Source organism: Panthera pardus, unplaced genomic scaffold, assembly GCF_024362965.1.
Source record: "Panthera pardus isolate Hobbes unplaced genomic scaffold, ASM2436296v1 HiC_scaffold_25, whole genome shotgun sequence".
Taxonomy (NCBI): Eukaryota; Metazoa; Chordata; class Mammalia; order Carnivora; family Felidae; genus Panthera; species Panthera pardus.
Window position 1 is genome coordinate 61762623 of NW_026526821.1, and position 17019 is coordinate 61779641.

General features: G+C 49.1%; 1 protein-coding gene across 1 annotated transcript; it reads left to right on the forward strand.

Moving 5' to 3' along the window:
* The first annotated feature begins 40 nt into the window (after positions 1-40).
* ACTR1B (actin related protein 1B) lies at positions 41-9226 on the forward strand. The gene is made up of 11 exons (XM_019460549.2): positions 41-175; positions 2228-2292; positions 3560-3635; positions 4788-4913; positions 5268-5392; positions 5625-5841; positions 5977-6069; positions 6161-6335; positions 7640-7701; positions 7944-7984; positions 8151-9226. The coding sequence occupies exons 1-11, from the start codon at positions 128-130 to the stop codon at positions 8251-8253; spliced, it is 1131 nt and encodes a 376-aa protein (XP_019316094.1). The 5' UTR covers positions 41-127; the 3' UTR covers positions 8254-9226.
* The last annotated feature ends 7793 nt before the right edge of the window (positions 9227-17019 follow it).

Below are 17019 nucleotides of genomic sequence, written 5' to 3' on the forward strand. Positions count from 1 at the left end.
GCGCGCTAGGTGGGAGGGGCGCGGCACCGGGTTTGGAGCTGCCGCTGTCTAGGTCCGCCCGCCCGCCCTCCCGCCCGCCTGTCCCTGCTGCAGGCCCCCTGCTGGGCAGGGCCGGCCCGGCCCGGCCATGGAATCCTACGACATAATCGCCAACCAGCCCGTGGTCATCGATAACGTGAGGCCCGGCAGTCGGGGGGAGGGCGGGAGTCCCGCCCCCGGGGGTGCACGCGGCGGCGCCAGGAGGACCCCCTCCCCCCGCCCGTCTCCGCTAGTCCTCCGAGCGATGCCCGCCCGACACCCACTCCTGGGGCTCTCCTGTTCACCTGGCTCTGTAGCTAGGGCCATGGGGCCAGCCCCTCCACCGGCGCCGTGGAGCCCTTGCCCGAATCCTCCCCGAGCCCGGTGGGGACGTACTGGAGAGGCATGGGACCCATCTGTCTGGCTACTTGTGGTCATCGTGGGGAGTGCTGGAGTGACAGTCGAGCGGCCCAGCCAGTGCACCTGTGTCAGGCCCAGGGAGGCACCTGGACACTTCTTGGTTGAGATGAGGGCCCCTAGTTAGGTTAGGTTAGTTTAGGACCCCAACCACTTTACCCCCTTCTCGGGCTCTGGCTGCCCCTTTTAGTGGAGGAGGAGGGAAGGCATTTGCCCTTTTGCAGAGTGCTGGACTGATCTTTCAGAGAGGGTTGGCCTGGTGACCTCTACAACAGCACTTCCCAAGGGGCTGCAATTCTAAGCAGGACCTCCAGAGTGGACAGGCCCTCTTTTCCTGAGACTGGAAAGAAGAAAAAAAAAAATACTGGTTAAGCTCTGCCAACCACATATCCACCATCACCTGGTTGGCCACTTGGCTACTTTGACCCTCTCCTTAAGTGCTCACTGCTCTGTGCTGAGCAGAAATTCCACAGCTAGCAGTACAGTGGAGAATTCAGGACCACTCTTTCTAGGACCCATAGCAGTTTGGGATAATGGTTTGGAAGCTTCAGAGAAAAGTTGCCTGGCTTCCTTGTGGCCTTGTCCTTCAGCACTGGGGCTCAGCATGTTTTCAGCTGCCCTCTAAGGATTTCTGGCCTCAGAACTGTCTGATCCATGGGAAGAAAATGAAGGACAGGGATATATGGATCTGCCTCTAGCTCGGTATCTGCCTCTGCTGTGTGAGCCTTGGAGTTTTTTATAATGACTCACTCCTCTTTCTGGGATGTGTCTCCCTCCCACATGACCCCCATGTAATCCTGAATGGCTGTCTTTTTTGGAGTACCCACGTGGGCTCCTTGAGTCATAGCAGGGGGTGTTTAATAAGAAGGCTAGAACTAGGCTTGGGGGTTCTGTCCAGCAGGCTACAGGATGGACTAGGCCACTTCCTTTCTTGGTGGGCAAATAATTCACTTAGGCTAACCAACAAGCTTAGGAGTTCAGAGGGCAACCTGCTTGGTCCCTCTGGGTTTCCAGCCCCTCCTCTGTAACATGAAAATGTTTATTTCTGCACTGCAGACCCGGAAGGCTGTAATGGAGATCTGTGGGAAGTAGGGTTGAGAGGCTGATTCCTTCATTAGGTGGGAGGTTTCTGGATGTCCGCTTCCCTTTAAGAGTGTAAGTCCAGTTTCCGTGCTGGAACAGTGGCAGGACCAAATTCACCTGTAGTCTTTGGAGAAGACACTTGAGGGGAGGTGCCAGTTGTTGTATACACAATGATCTTGCCGGGTGGGTCCTGTATGTGGTCCATGGCTGTTGGGGTGGGGGTGACCAGGGGCTATTGAGAAAAACTACACTTAGAGGTTGCTTCTAGCCGACCTTTGGGAGTAGCTTGTGCCACTTTGGATTCCTCCTGTCTGGAGCTGGCCCTAGAGTACGCAGAGGAGCATGTACTTCATGGTTTCTCAGTCTCTGCACTGTTGACATTCTGGGCTAGATTATTCTTGGTGTGAAGGGCTGACCTGTGTATTGTAGGATGTTTAACAGCACCCCTGGCCTCTACCCACTAGATGCCAGTAGTACCTACCCCTTTCTCTCTCCTCCCCAGTCTCCAGACATTGTTAAATTGGGGGGAAGGGGTGCAAAGTCACCCCCTAGTTGTGAATCACTGGAGTACTTGTAAATGATCATGCCCTCTTGGTGGGTCTCAGACTTGCTCCCCAGGCTGCCATGATCTGGACAGCCAGCTCTACTGCAGGGCACTGCCTTCATCTGGAGGAGCACATCAGGAGCTAAACATTGTTTTTCCTTTCAGGGTTCAGGGGTGATCAAGGCTGGCTTTGCAGGAGACCAGATTCCCAAATACTGTTTCCCAAACTAGTAAGTGTTGCTCAGGCAGCAGCCCTAACCTTTTTGTTGGATTCCAGGAAGAAAACTGGCTCTGTGTCACAGCTCTTTTTGAGACCAACTCTTGCCCCCACATATAAGGAAAAACACCCTTTGTTTTGTGTTTGTGAGGCCAATGGTGTTAAGGGCTCTGGAAGGGCAAGAGAAGTGCTCTGGGCTTCCTCTTCTTTGAAGTCTGATTTTGGTCCCTTCCTTGAGCCAGGGAGGGAGGAGAAGCTACCAGCATTCCCTTGGGAACAGGGTGTGGTAGCAGCAGCAAGAATGGAAGGGTGACATCTCTGGGAGAAGGACCTAACCTCAGAGGAAAAAGAGTGGGGAGTTAATGCAAAGCCACTCCTTGCTCCCAGGAAATGTTTTTTCCAGGGCTTGTTTATTTTCCAACTGGAGAAAATAATTGGTTCCGTCAAGGGGAGTCTTTCCCTGAATGGAGCAAGTGGTGGCAGGGGTAAGAGGGAGGTGAAAGCATGGAAGAAACCTGGGAGTGCTCCTTCAGCCACTCTAGTGCATTGGGAAGTTTTCCTCAGTGGGAATCTTCTCAAATCCTGGAGGTTATAGAGGGATTGGCCTAAGCGGAGGCAGTAGGGCAGGGGGTATCCTGAGGCCCCCAAAGTGGCTGGCTATACTGAGAACCCCAGGCCTGGTCAGGGGACAGGGCCAGCTTGGAGCACCCAGTAGGGCTTCAGCTTTCCTTTCTGAACTCTACCTGTGTACAATTAAAAGGCAGCTTGGGTCAAATTTTGGAATTGTAGCTTATCTAGTCTTCCAAGAACTGACTCTTTATTCTGGAAGCCCTGGCAGTGGGAAGGGGCAGGATCAAATGACAGAGAGGGGTGAACAAGGGAACCATGACCCAACTTCCTGGGACCTTGGTCTGCAGACAGTGGCAGCAGCCCTGCCCTCCTGAAATCAAGAGCGTGGGCTGAGTCATTATGGCTGCTGAAGCTGACCTACTGCCAGGGCTGGACCATGAAGGGCTGAGATTCCAGAGCTCTCAGCCCTGTCTGGGTGGAAGGGGTGGGAAAAAGATACCTTTTCTTCTGACCCTGAGCATACCATCCTGCCAAGTTCTGGTCTCTAGGCCTGTGTCCCTTAGGCCTGGGTTCTGGCCTTTGCCACATGGCCACCTCTGGATACTTTAGAGTAGTTACCCTTTTGACCACAGGAGTTAGACTTTGGTTTTCCTGGACATGGACTCATCCATGCCCCCTGCCCACCTTGGTGACTCTACCTGTCCTTGCAGTGTTGGGCGCCCTAAGCACATGCGAGTGATGGCTGGAGCCCTGGAGGGGGACCTCTTCATTGGACCAAAAGCAGAGGTAACACCTGTGGAGCCTGCCTTTGCCTGGGTTTGGGGCCTTCACAGTTCTGGGAGCATTGGCTGGTGATCAGAGCTGTACCTCCCAAGAGGGCATCTGTTCTCTGGGGCCATCTGCCAAGCGTCTTCCTGGGCTCTCAAGGCTCCATCTTGGAAGTACTATGAGATGGCACGATGGTTTCTGTATGGAGGAACAGACTACTTAACGCCCTGTTTTGTAGAAGTGATTTGGAAGCTATAGAGGAAAGAATTGATTAAAAGGTGACTTAAGGACACCTGGCTGGCTCAGTCAGTAGAGCATCTGACTCTTGATCTCAGAATCATGAGTTTGAGCCCCGTGTTAGGCATGGAACCTGCTTAAAAAGAAAAGTGATCTAAGAGTCTGGATCACTCAGATTTGATGACTGATAGAAACAAGAACTGTGGGATAACCTCTTACTCTCCATCTGGGGTGACTTGTCTAAGTACTGCATGGCCAGTTGAGGCCCCAACAGGAGGAAGCAAGTGTAGTTTAGGAGTTTAGGCACTGGAGAACATGGTTGGGGGGGTGGGGGGGGGGTGCCTTAGCCAAGGTTACAGATAAAGGGCTCTCAGGAGATGGGGTCAGAAGGAGCCATGCCTATGGACGAGAGAGGTCAGGTGGTGTTTGGTGAGAAGGGGCACGTTTGGTAAGAAGGGAGGACACTGAAGGGCAGGTCTGTGCGGAAAATGTGAGCAGTGGCTCCAGAGCTGGGAGGAGCGGTGGGCAACAGGCAACCACAGGACAGGACAGCATGGGAGCAGCTCCTGGTGGTGGGGAAGGAAGCTGGGCAGTGTGTGAGGAGAGAAGAGGGGAGAACATGTTGGCAGTGAGTAGAGAAGCCCAAGAAGCACAGCCAGGGGAGGAAGGTGAGGACTAGGATGGGAGGGAGCATATCACCACCCTCTCTCTCCCCTGCCCATTGAAGCTGGCTGGACTCTGAGGGCCTGAGAAGCTGCTGCTGGACAAATGAGCCTGTACTGAGTTTAGGACCCCACCACTGGGCATGAGGACACCCAGTCAGCAGTAGTGGTTCTCTTCAGGGCAGATGAAAGGGCAGCTTCCAGGAAAGCAGAAAGCAGTTGCTGGAGAGCAGCCTGGTGCTCCAGCTGGCCTTCCCACCCTCCTCCGCAGGAGCACCGGGGGCTGCTGGCCATCCGCTACCCCATGGAGCACGGCGTGGTGCGAGACTGGAACGACATGGAGCGCATCTGGCAGTACGTCTACTCCAAGGATCAGCTGCAGACTTTCTCCGAGGAGGTGTGGCAGCCAGCCCCTCCCACCAGGCTCCACATTTTCTCACCTGTGCCCTCTCACTGCTCTGTTTCCTTTCTGGTTGGGTTTCCACGCTTCCTCTGCATGTTATTAGGGCCTGTTGCCACTTCATTTTGTGTATGTGGGTACACAGAGTCACTGGCTGCCAAGTCGAGTTTTCCGGAGAGAGCTGGATCTTTGGAAGAATAACTGATGGCAGATAATGGGATAGTGCCCTTGGGAAGGATAGCAGGCTACAGCTGCATGTGCTCATGGGAGGGTGTTTGGCTCTCTAGAAAGATCCTTTTAGAGCCTAGCATGTTGTCTTTGCTCATGCCTAAACCCTGCCATCTCTTGTAGCATCCTGTTCTCCTAACGGAGGCCCCACTGAACCCGAGTAAGAACCGGGAGAAGGCAGCAGAGGTGTTCTTTGAGACCTTCAACGTGCCAGCCCTGTTTATCTCCATGCAGGCTGTGCTCAGCCTGTGAGTGCTCCCTAAGCCCTAGGGTCCCCTGAGTCCCCATCCTCCCTGTGGCCATCCTCCTGCTCATGTCTGACTTCCCTGTAGAAACAGCCCCGTGGTAACTGTTCCTTTAGGGAGTTCCTCATGTCCCTTTTTCAGACCAGATAATGCAAATGTCCCAGGGTCCCTTCCAGGGGTGAGGAGGTCCCCATGCCTCAGTGGCTGAAGTGAAGGGATGCTGACCTGGTGACAGGTATGCAACAGGACGCACGACGGGAGTGGTTTTAGACTCAGGGGACGGGGTCACTCATGCTGTCCCCATCTACGAGGGCTTTGCCATGCCGCACTCCATCATGCGGGTGGACATTGCTGGTCGTGATGTCTCCCGCTATCTCCGGCTACTGCTGCGCAAGGAAGGAGTTGACTTTCACACCTCAGCTGAGTTTGAGGTTGTCCGGACCATCAAAGAGGTGACAGAGGGCAGGAGGGTGAAGAGGCAGGCTGGGTGGGGCAATGGGCAGTGGTGGCACCAAGGCGTGAGGTTGAGCCCTGGGTGTGGGTTTCCCGGTTGCAGCGTTCTGAGCGTTGTCCCCTGCCCACCGCAGCGAGCCTGTTACCTCTCCATCAACCCTCAGAAGGATGAGGCTCTGGAGACAGAGAAGGTGCAGTACACCTTGCCAGATGGCAGCATGCTGGATGTAAGTTGCCAGGTCTGGCCCTGGGTGGCAGCGGTGATACTGGCATCTGGAGGAAGAAGGGGCCTGTCCCCCTCAATCTTGTGTTCCAAAGGTGGGGCCAGCGCGGTTCCGGGCCCCTGAGCTGCTGTTCCAGCCAGACCTGGTAGGTGATGAGAGTGAGGGGCTCCATGAGGTGCTAGCCTTTGCCATTCACAAGTCTGACATGGACCTTCGCCGGACACTGTTCGCCAACATCGTGCTTTCGGGTGGCTCCACACTTTTCAAAGGTACCACCATTTGGGAGCTGGTGATTAAGACTTAAACTGCACCCCACTCCCTAGAACCTGGGACGTGGCCCATTTTCTGTTGGCTTTTTGGTGCTCAGTTAGCATTTATTTATTAATTTGTTTGTTTATTTTAATGTTTGTTTTTGAGGGGGGTGGGGCAGGGAGAGAGGGAAACACAGAATCTGAAGCAGGCTCCAGGCTCTGAGCTGTTAGCACAGAGCCCGATTTGGGGCTCAAACCCACAAACCATGAGATCATGACCTGAGCCAAAGTCAGATGCTTAACCGACTGAGCCACCCAGATGCCCCAAGCATTTATTTTTTTAAGAGAAAGATTTAAAGTTAACTTTTATTTACTTTGTAAATAGGTGCTAAGTTTGCATAAGATCTAAAATGTGTTCGATGAAGTCTCCCTTTTCACACTGTCTTGGTCACCCTGTTCAATCCCCTGGGAATTACTAGTTTCTCAACTATGTGCTCAGCAGCACTGTGCATATGTAAGCAAATGTTCATTTCCCCTTGCTCCCGCTTTTATACCCATCACAACATGCTCTACAAGTTGTGCACCATGTATTTTTCATGTAGCCCCCTATCTGGAAGATCTTTCCCTATCCATGTGAGTTCTTTCATATGGCCATGTGATAGATCACTGAATGGATGTGCCATTTACCCGTTGACCTGCTGGTGGCCTGTGAGTTCGTTGCAGTCATTTCTAATCACAGAGGTGCTACACCCGATAACCTCATATACTGTCATTTCATGTAATAAGAATATCCCTAAAGGAGAAATCCTAGGAGAATTGCTGAGTCAGAGGGTGGGCATATGTACTTGTTATCTAGTAGATACTGCCAAACTCCCCCCACCCCCGAGTGCCACTTATGCCCCCACCAGTTACAGAGGAGAGTCCCCTGGCACCCTCCCAATACTGTGTGTGATCTTTGCCTCTGTGATAGGTAGAAATAGTAGACATTTTCTCCTGATTTGTCATTTGCCTTTGACTTTGCTTTGGGTAGATTTGGGCTGCTGGAGTGTTGGGTGAGGAAGAGCATAAGAGCTCAGCAGCCAGGCCGAGCTATGTGACTTAGGGTTCCCTCTCATGCTACCTCTCTGAGGAAGCTGGGCCCACCTTAGGCATGGTGCTGACTCTTTTCTTCCTTGGGGTGACTCACCCCCATCCTTGATCCTGGAAAGAACCACCGAAAGAGGGGCAACAGCAGCTGGGGCCGCCAGAGGTTGGAGATGGAGGTGCTAGTGGTAAGGGGGTTCAGATGTGGACTCTGGGCTCAGCCAGCCTTGTGTTCACAGGCTTCGGTGACCGATTGCTAAGTGAAGTGAAGAAGCTTGCCCCAAAGGATGTCAAAATCAAGGTGAGGTTTCAGGGAACCCCATGGGGCATGGGGATACTGGGCAACCTTGACTGGGCGAGGAAAGGTCATATGCCACCTCCAGACACCCTCTCCCAGCTCTACCCAGCCTCCTCCCTTGCCCTGTTCGGCTGCTCCCACTACTCCCAGCTGATGCACTTGCTATCTGGCCTTGGGCCCTGGGGGAAAGGCTCCCAGGGCTGAGGTGGGGGACGGGCAGTTACATTACTGCTTATTCCCTCTAGATCTCGGCCCCTCAGGAACGGCTGTACTCCACATGGATTGGGTGAGGCGGGGTTCACGGGGAGGGCTCTGGGAGGAGACCATTGGCCCAGGCCAGGTGGAGGTGGTGGAATTCCCTCCCAGGTACAGGAAATGGAGCTCTGAGTGCCCACAAGAGGCCGATGGCCCAGCCTTTAGGTCCACAAGAGTCTATCCCTCCCTCTTCACAGTGGCTCCATCTTGGCCTCGCTGGACACTTTTAAGAAGATGTGGGTGTCCAAAAAGGAGTATGAAGAGGATGGCTCCCGTGCTATTCATCGTAAAACCTTCTAGTGCCCAAGGAGGTGTAGCATGTTGGGAGAGTAGGAGGAAAGGCGAGTTAGAGCCCTTAACCCTTTCTGGTCTGGGCTCACATCCTAGGCCTAGGGTCCCCTGCATGCCCTGAACCCTGGGCAGTGGGGCAGCTGCGCTTCCCTGCAGCCCTCCCCCTGCAGCCCTCCCCTGCACACACACATACACACACACACGCACGCACTCACACATACATGGTAACATTTAGCTGCATGGATGGGAGTCAGGAGCTGGAATGAATATAAAAGTTGAGAAGCCCAGTTTTGGATTGTTCCAAGGGTCCCCCTTGGCAGGGCCTTGCTCTGACCCTCAGGCTGTATTCCTGAGCTCCAAGGCCAGATACCCAACACCCCATTTCCTTTGACAGGATCCCTCCCTGAGCCAGAGTGCCTGGATGCCTGTGTACCTAGCCTTGGGGAGTGGGGTGGGGGAGGGGTGGCCAGCAGCTCCCAGCTGGTACATCCCTGCTTCTCATGCCACATTTAGGCATCCCTTATCCTATCACATTCAGTCCTCCTGTCTCCCTGGGTGGATGCCTTGGTGTAGGCTGAGGACTGGGCAGTCTTCCATCCATCCCCAGCCAAGGGGTCTGGCCCAGGATCAGACCCTTCGGAGCCAGGGCAGAGGTTCATGGGGTTCGGGCGGCCACAGTTTATTGGTGGTCTCCCTTCAAAGCACTTCATTGACACTTCATTGACCCTCTCCTTTACCTTAGTACCTGGATGGGAAAGGGTTAACGGTCTTCATTTGTTGAGAGGAAGCCACTTAATCAAGAGTCAGACCTAGAGGGAGTGAGGGGGGCACATTTCCTTTTCCCATCTCTTCCACGAAAGAGGTTTTCATTGACCCTGTGACCAGGACCCCCCACCTCCCTCTCCCAGATATGTATAATAATTTAACAGTTGCCTGAAAATCTTTTTGTAAATCATTATAGTAATAATTATGGAAAGGCCTAGTGCGTGTCTGTTTTCTTGTGGTACTTTGTGTTGTTTGCTTATCTGTGTCTGGGGACTTTGAGAGAAAGGACCATCAAGAAGGCAGCATGGCATTGGCTCTAGCTCAGAAGCCTGAGGGTTTCAGTGGTTGGCGGGGCAACGTGGCATGCGAGGCCCCAGGAGGCCGGGCCCTCAACCTGGTTATAGAATTCCCCAACCTCATTACCCACTTGCCACATCCACCCAGAGAAGCAGAGAACTTGGAAGCAGAGCACAAGGCTGCCTTCCTCAGCCTTATTCCTGGATAAGACTCATGGCAGGTGGGGCTGGTGCTCAGTGTGTCTACGCCCTGCCCATTCTGTTTGGGCACCTCTGCTGGTCAGCTCAGATATGGCTGCGGGTGACAGACCCAACAGTGATGCAGGCTCAGGGCAGGCCGCCTGGAAAGAGAGTGTTGGGGGAGGTGAAGAAGGCTGTGTTGATATTCTGAGCTCTGAAGGAAAAAGCTGAGGAAAAGGGTACAGTGAGGAATGAGAGTTCAGAGACTGTCTGCCCTTTCCTTCCTTCATCAGGGATCTGAACACCTGCATTATGTCCAGGAGGGTGCCACAGGTTTGGGGACATGTCTTTGCCCCCAAAACCATATGGGTCAGGGGAAGATGATTAACTGACCATTTTGGTAGCATTGTGGGGGCCAGAAAGAAGGGCATCTAATCCAGCAGGTGGGGTAGGCTGACTTGCATGGGTTCAGGAGGGGTCAGCCAGGTAGGGGAGGGTGTCCCAGGTTGAAGTAAGAGCTCAAAGGGATGCCTGAAACCAGTGTGGCTTGAGACCCGAGGTCCTGGACCCCAGTGATGCCAAGTCAGCAGGGAAGAGTAAGTGGCCTCCTCTGGCTATAATGCAAGAAAACCAAAAAGGGAGGTTGGGGCCATCATGTGGAAGGCCTTGAGAGGGTTTTTAGCTGTGTCCTGGTGATGGACAGCCAGCCACGGAAGGATGGTTGTCAGAGCCATGTGTTGAAGGCATTTGGAGTTTGTGGGGCTGAGAGAGGGCTGAGAGCTGAGGAGATCAGGTAAGAGGGGAGAGCTGACAGGCCTATCTTCACAGGGAGTTTCATAAGGCTTTATGGTCACAGAGTAGTTAAGCCTGTACCTGCCCTCAAAGGAGAAATAATTCACAAAGAATCCTTTGTTTGGGGTTGTGTTCGTGGTACCTCTTTCTCCAAACTACACAGGTTTGGAGCGTTATTACTTTACTCCTCTCTTTTCCTTACCTCTTCTGCATTCTGTCAATTACCACATTCTGTTGGTTCTTTTGTAGTGCCTTCCTACCTGCTATTCCTTTACTATGATGGTCTCCACCACCCTATCGCATAGCAGTAGCTTCATTCTCCTCTGTACCCAGTCTATTTGCTCTTGGATCTCAGGCCCATGTACCCTTGGTTCTGCCACTTCCTAGTCCAAAATGTCAGGCCGTTCTCCACTGCCTAGTGGAATGAAACCAAACTAATAGGTCTCTGGCAAAATCCCCTTCATGAACCACATGTTGCATTAAATTCAGGCCCTTTGGGATCTGTTTCTTTCCTCTTTTAGGTTCATATATCATCATGCCCTGTTCTGCCCTCCAGCTTCCACTCTCTGCTGGGAATGACTTTCCCTCATGTCTGTCCAAATCCCATCCTCTAAGGCCAAGCATAATGTAACATCTTCCCCACTCCATCTTCCAGCAGGGATGGTGTGGTTACAGAGCTCTGGCCAAGTCAGGTTTTCCATTGTCGGAGAAAAGCTACAGGCAAAAAGGTGGTAAGGCTAGAATGAACTTTGTGGTGTTGGACTGGAGGTTTGGATTCTTGGTTTTTAATATACATACCGATAGATGCTGAAATAAATAGGCATCAGTGTGTGAATGCTAGGGTTAGAATATATGCATTTCCCAGCCCTGTCTGCTTGGAGGCCTTGGACACAGTGACACCCCAGTAGCCGCAAGCACTTATAGGGTCCAGATTTGGGCTTCTGAATACCACTCTCTAATAAAAGGAACCAGAGCTCCCTGGAGGAATTCCAGATCTAGGGCAGAGAGTATAAAATGAGCCTGGAATATCTTGTGGTACCATAAAATAAGGAAGTGCTCCGGGGTGCCTGGATGGCTCAGTCAGGTAAGCTTCCGACTTCAGCTCAGGTCATGATCTCACAGTTCCTGGGTTCGAGCTCCGCATCGGGCTCTATGCTGACAGCTCAGAGCCTGGAGCCTGCTTCAGATTCTGTGCTTCCCTCTCTCTGCCCCTACCTTGCTCGCGCTCTCTTGCTCTCAAAAATAAATAAACATTAAAGAAAAAAATGTTTTTTAAAGGTGAGGAAGTGCTCCAAAAACAAAGGGGGCTTATTGTCTTAAGGACACAGAAATCAACTTGAAAAGAGCACCCAGTAATCAAATCTGTGATGGATTATAAACCATCCATACAATAAAATATCAGAGTCCACTCTGATATTAATAATTGAATAGATGTATACATGGAGGAGAAGGGACAGTTCTTCCTTACAGTAGTTCAATTCATATAGAAGGAATAATGGAAAATGGAAATCACCGTAGGCAAACCACAGTACTAATTGCTGTCTGTAAAAATAGATGCAAAAATTAGTGAGCAGAAGGGGTGTCTGGGTGGCTCAGTTGGTTAAGTGCTGGACTTCAGCTCAGGTCATAGTCTCATGGTTCATGGGTTCGATCCCTGGGTTGGGCTCTGTGCTGACAGCTCAGAGCCTGGAGCCTGCTTCAGATTGTGTCTCCCTCTCTCTGCCCCTCCTCCACTTGCGTGCGCTCTCTCTCTCTCTCAAAAATAAACATTAAAAAAATTTTAAAAGTTAGTGAGCAAAAGGACATTTGCATTGCTTCAAAGTTATCTCCCCCACCCAAGATAACTAGTAATTACAAAAGGAAAAATAATTTTATAATGGAGAAACTTAGTAGATACCACCTTAAACCAATGATCAAATTTGTATCCCCAGTATTTAGTCATTGTCTCTTTTTTTAAATTTATTTTTTAATGCTTATTTATTTTTGAGAGAGAGAGAGAGAGACCACAAGCAGTGGAGGGGCAGAGAGAGGAGGAGACACAATCCAAAGCAGGCTCCAGGCTGAGCTGTCAGCACAGTGCCTAACACGGGGCTCAAACTCACAAGCCATGAGATCATGACCTGAGCTGAAGTCGTATGCTTAACTGACTGAGCCATCCAGATGCCCCTTTTTGTTAATTAAAAAAAAAAAAAATTTATGTTTATTTTTGAGAGAGAGAGACAGCACGTGAGCAGGGGAAGGGCAGAGAGAGAGGTAGACACAGAATCTGAAGTAGCCTTCAGGCCAGATGCAGGGCTGGAACCCACAATCGACAAGATTATGACCTGAACCGAAATCAGATGCTTAACCGACTGAGCCACCCAGGTGCCCCTAGTCACTGTGTCTTGATATGATGCACTAAGGGTGCAGTGTCACATTTGGTATTCCCACATAACCTCAATCTAGCCAGGAACACAGGCAAACCCAAACTGAGGGCATTCTACAAATTAATGGACCAGTTCCCTTGTTCAAAAGTGACAGGTTATGAAAGACAGGAACAGTCACAGATTGAAGGAAGACTGAGGTATGACAGCAAAATGCAATGTGAGGTCCTGGATTGGACAAGGACCTTTCTGGGAAAGCAGGCAAAATTAGTAAATAGCACTATATCAGTGCGAATTTCCTGGTTTTAGTCATCATGCTATGTTAACATTAGGGGAAAGTGGGTGAAGGGTAAATAGGAACTCTGTGCAATCTCTGTAAATCTAAAATTACTTCAAAAGGGCAGGGAAAGAGCTCAGGCTCAAGCTAAGTGTTCTGGACTCAATTCTGCCACCACGACTAGCTAGCTAAATAATCCTCTTCCTAGGGTTCGCTATCTCTAATATGGGGGTGATAATAATAGTACCTACCTCATGAGTTTATAAACAGCCTGGAAGGTGAGCCTGGAACATTTTGTGCCAGAAAATAAAAGAAGTGCTCAGAAAATGACAGGATATGTCAAAAGGCCACAGGAGCCAACTTGAAGAAGTTCCTACCAGCCAAATGTGGAATGAATGAAACATCAGAAGCTAAACAATAGTTACGAATTATAATCCACTGAATATAATAAAGCTGATATAAATTAACCAAAGTTTTGGTGAGGAGCAAGTTATTGACATCTCCAAGTATTACTCTATAAGATACTTATTAATAATTAAGGAGCAACTGCACAGTGGAGAAGTCTGGCAGACACTAGGCGACCAAAGTAAACCCTGTCAGCAGTGGGACAAGGTGACATCATATGCCTAGCAAGAGTGCAGCATCACCTCTGCAGTGCTCGTACCCAAGACACAGAACCTGAATCCAATCGTGGGGAAACATCAGACCAACCCGAGTTGTTGGTGTAATTTTCAGAAGTGTCAAGGTCAGAAGAGTTAGGGAGAGGCAGGAACCGTTCCAGAGGGGAGGAGATTAAAGGGACAGGACAACTAAAGGCAACACGTGATTCTGAACTGGATCTATAAAGGACATTTATAGGCACATTTAGCAAACCCTGAATAGGGTCTAAAGATTAAATGGTAAAAATGTACAAATTGTAATTTCCTGATTTTGATGGTCATATTATAGGTGTATAAAAGAACGTCTTTGAGGCACCTTGGTTTCAACTCAGGTCGTGATCTCACGACTTTGTGAGTTCGAGCCCTGCATCAGGCTCTGCACTGACAGCCCCTCTCTCTGCCCCTTCCTTGCTCACACACTCTCTCAAAATAAATAAATAAACTTTAAAAAGAATAATAAAATAAATAATGTCTTTTTTAAAAAATACACACTGAAGTATAATGGGGCATCAGATCAGCAACTTACACTCAAATCATTCCAGGAAACAAGTTCTTTATTCTGTATTTGCAGATTAATACCATTGGAGTGAGGCTTATATTCTTTCCTAGTGAAGGGAGATGGGATCTAATTTCTAAGCTGCTAAATAGCCAGAGGTTTAGATGGAGCCCACTTCTACCTAAAAGCAAAGGTTTGGTACTCCTAGTGGGGGATGTTCTATTTCCTATCTGCCACTAGAGCTCCCAGTTACCAAGAGGCAAGGAAAAGAGCTGCTCACAGTTACGTGGTTAGCCCAAAGCAGAGATTCTCTGCCTGGACTACACACTGGAATTACCTGGGGAACTTTAAAGTTCTGTAGACTGCATCACACTCCCAGACGCGCTCTGCTTGAATGGTCTGGGTATGATCTGGGCATTGAGAGTTGTAAAAGTTCCCCAGGTGATTCTAATGTGCGGCTAACTTTGAGACTCAATAACTCCAGGCAGTAGTTGAGTTTTCTGATCTATTGCTGCCATAATAAAATTATCACACACTTAATGGCTTAAAGCAACACAAACATCTTACAGTTCCATAGAAGTCTGACATGGGTCACTGGACTGAAACCCAGGGGTCAACAGAGCTGCATTTCTTTCTGCAGACTAGGGGAGAAGCATTTTCTTGCCTTTCTCAGCTTCTATAGGCTGTGCTCCTTGCCCTGTAGCCCCCTTCTTCCATCTTCAGACCAACAGTACTGCATCTCTCTGACCATCCCCCCATAGTCACATCTCCCTCAGACTCCATTCTGCCGCCCTTGATTATTGGGCCCACCTGGATAATCCAGAGTACTCTATTTTAAGGTCAGATAAAAATGATATGGTCAGATAAAAAAATACCAGGTTTTTATGGTTACAAATGTAAGGTTACTTGCAACCTTAATAACCTTTTACTACATGACCTAATACATTCAAGATTCTGGGACTAGGATATGGACATCTTTGGGGGAAACATTATCCTGACTACCACAGCCAACATGTACTGGGGATTTTTCCTTCTTTAGGGGAGATTTGGTTACAATTTTTTTATTTTTTAAAACGTTTTACTTTTTTAAGCAATGTCTACACCCAATGTAGGGCTTGAATTTATAACCCTGAGGTTAAGTCACATGCTCTACCGACAAGCCAGCCAGGTGCCCCAAGAATTGGTTACAATTTTATTTTTTTATAATTGTTTTAATGTTTAATTTTGAGAGAGAGTATAAGCAGGGGAGGGGCAGAGAGAGAGGGAGAAATAGAATCTCAAGCAGGCTCCAGGATCTGAGCTATCAGCACAGCCCGATACAGAGCTCGAACTCAGGAACTGTGAGATCATGACCTGAGCTGAAATCGGACACTTAACCAACTGAACCACCCAGGCATCCCGACTTGGTTACAATTTTAAAAAGTACAGAAGAGGGAGGGTAGAAGTTGAGGGATAGAGAAGACAGGTCAGATTAATGTCACGGAAAGTCAAAAGCTCACTCTTAAGAAGAGTTTTGATTGGAAAGGAAGACAGTGGAAAGGAAGACAGTGAAATGGAAGGGGGAATGCAGGAGGCAGGACAGACGAAAGGGCTTAGTGGCAGTACCAGGGCAATCTTCACAATAAAGTTATTGGTAAAGTCTTGTTTACAAACAGCATTTGAGGTGAGAGAGGTAAGGGTAGATTTAATAGATGGCTATCTAGGTGTTCTCGTTCCCAAAGGGAAGGGCCTTGAATGGCAGACAAATGATCTGGGCATTTCCTGGAAATAAAAGATAATGACTGACAGCATAGAATGGAAGCAGTAGCTTTGACTAATCTATACCTTTAAGAGGAAGTAAGGCAAGACTGGGGGAAAGGGCTTTTCTCTTCAATGTTCCCCATCATCATTAGTTCAGCTCAAAGACCTAATCTGAACCAATTTTGTGGAGAAAGTAACTAAAGCCACCTCTGTGGTTAATCCCAACAAAAAGGAAGGGTACCAGCTCCATTTTACAAACAGCTTTTAAGAACTTAACTGTCACAAAGATGTCACAAATATAAAGTAGCTGAACTGGACTTCTTAAAATTTCTATTTTTTAATAAAAATCTCTATTTTTTAGTATTATGATACAGTTCAAACACACATTGACCCCTCTTGTACCTGGCTACGGTGGATTAATCATACCCCAAACTCCTCTTTTCTTCCCAGTTTTAAAGCTAATCCCAGACCTACTTCAACTCTTAAGAACCTCACCATGAATCTCTAAAGCACAAAATAAAGCTAATTCCATTAACACAACTAAAATTTAATAAATCCCTAAATATCAAATATCCAGAGTTCAAATTATTAGATTGGTTTTCTTTATAGTTGCCATTTTTTTCAAATCAAGATCCAAACAAGATCCATGTTTTGCTCTTGGTTATCTCCCTCACATCCATTTCACTTGATGGTTCTCCCTACTTCCACCCCCCACCCACCCCCAGCATTGCAGTTTGTTTGAAGAATCTGGTTATTGGTTTCTGGAATTGTCTCATAGTCTGGATTTTGCTGATGATATCCCCATGAGCCATGTTTTGAATCCCAAGACCTCAAAGCCCCCAAAGCTCACCCTATTTTTATACTGGAAGCCATCTGCCAGGCTCTTTATGTACGTTATTCTTACTTCTAACATCTCACAAGGTATTTCCTTTTTTTTTTTTTTTTTTTTTTAACAGATGTAACCTATGCTCAGAGCGCATGCCCCCAGTGAGAAAGCTAAATGACAGCCAGTATTACAAGTTGAGTCAGCCTGACTCCATAGCCCATGCTTTCCCCATACCTGATGGTCCCAATCATTGTGTTATGGGATTGTCAATCTCAGCATACCCAAGCAGGTGGATGGAAAGCTAATATTAAAAGATAGCTATTCCCAAAGTAAGAATCCATGCCTCCCCAAAAACACTGGATAGAAATAAGACCAGCCAAC

Bases quoted from the DNA above. Each gene is read 5' to 3' on its own strand.
- ACTR1B (XM_019460549.2), top strand. From the start codon at position 128: ATGGAATCCTACGACATAATCGCCAACCAGCCCGTGGTCATCGATAAC. The intron at 5,842-5,976 runs GTGACAGAGGGC...TGCCCACCGCAG, and splicing joins TTGTCCGGACCATCAAAGAG to CGAGCCTGTTACCTCTCCAT. The intron at 6,336-7,639 runs GTACCACCATTT...TTGTGTTCACAG, and splicing joins TGGCTCCACACTTTTCAAAG to GCTTCGGTGACCGATTGCTA.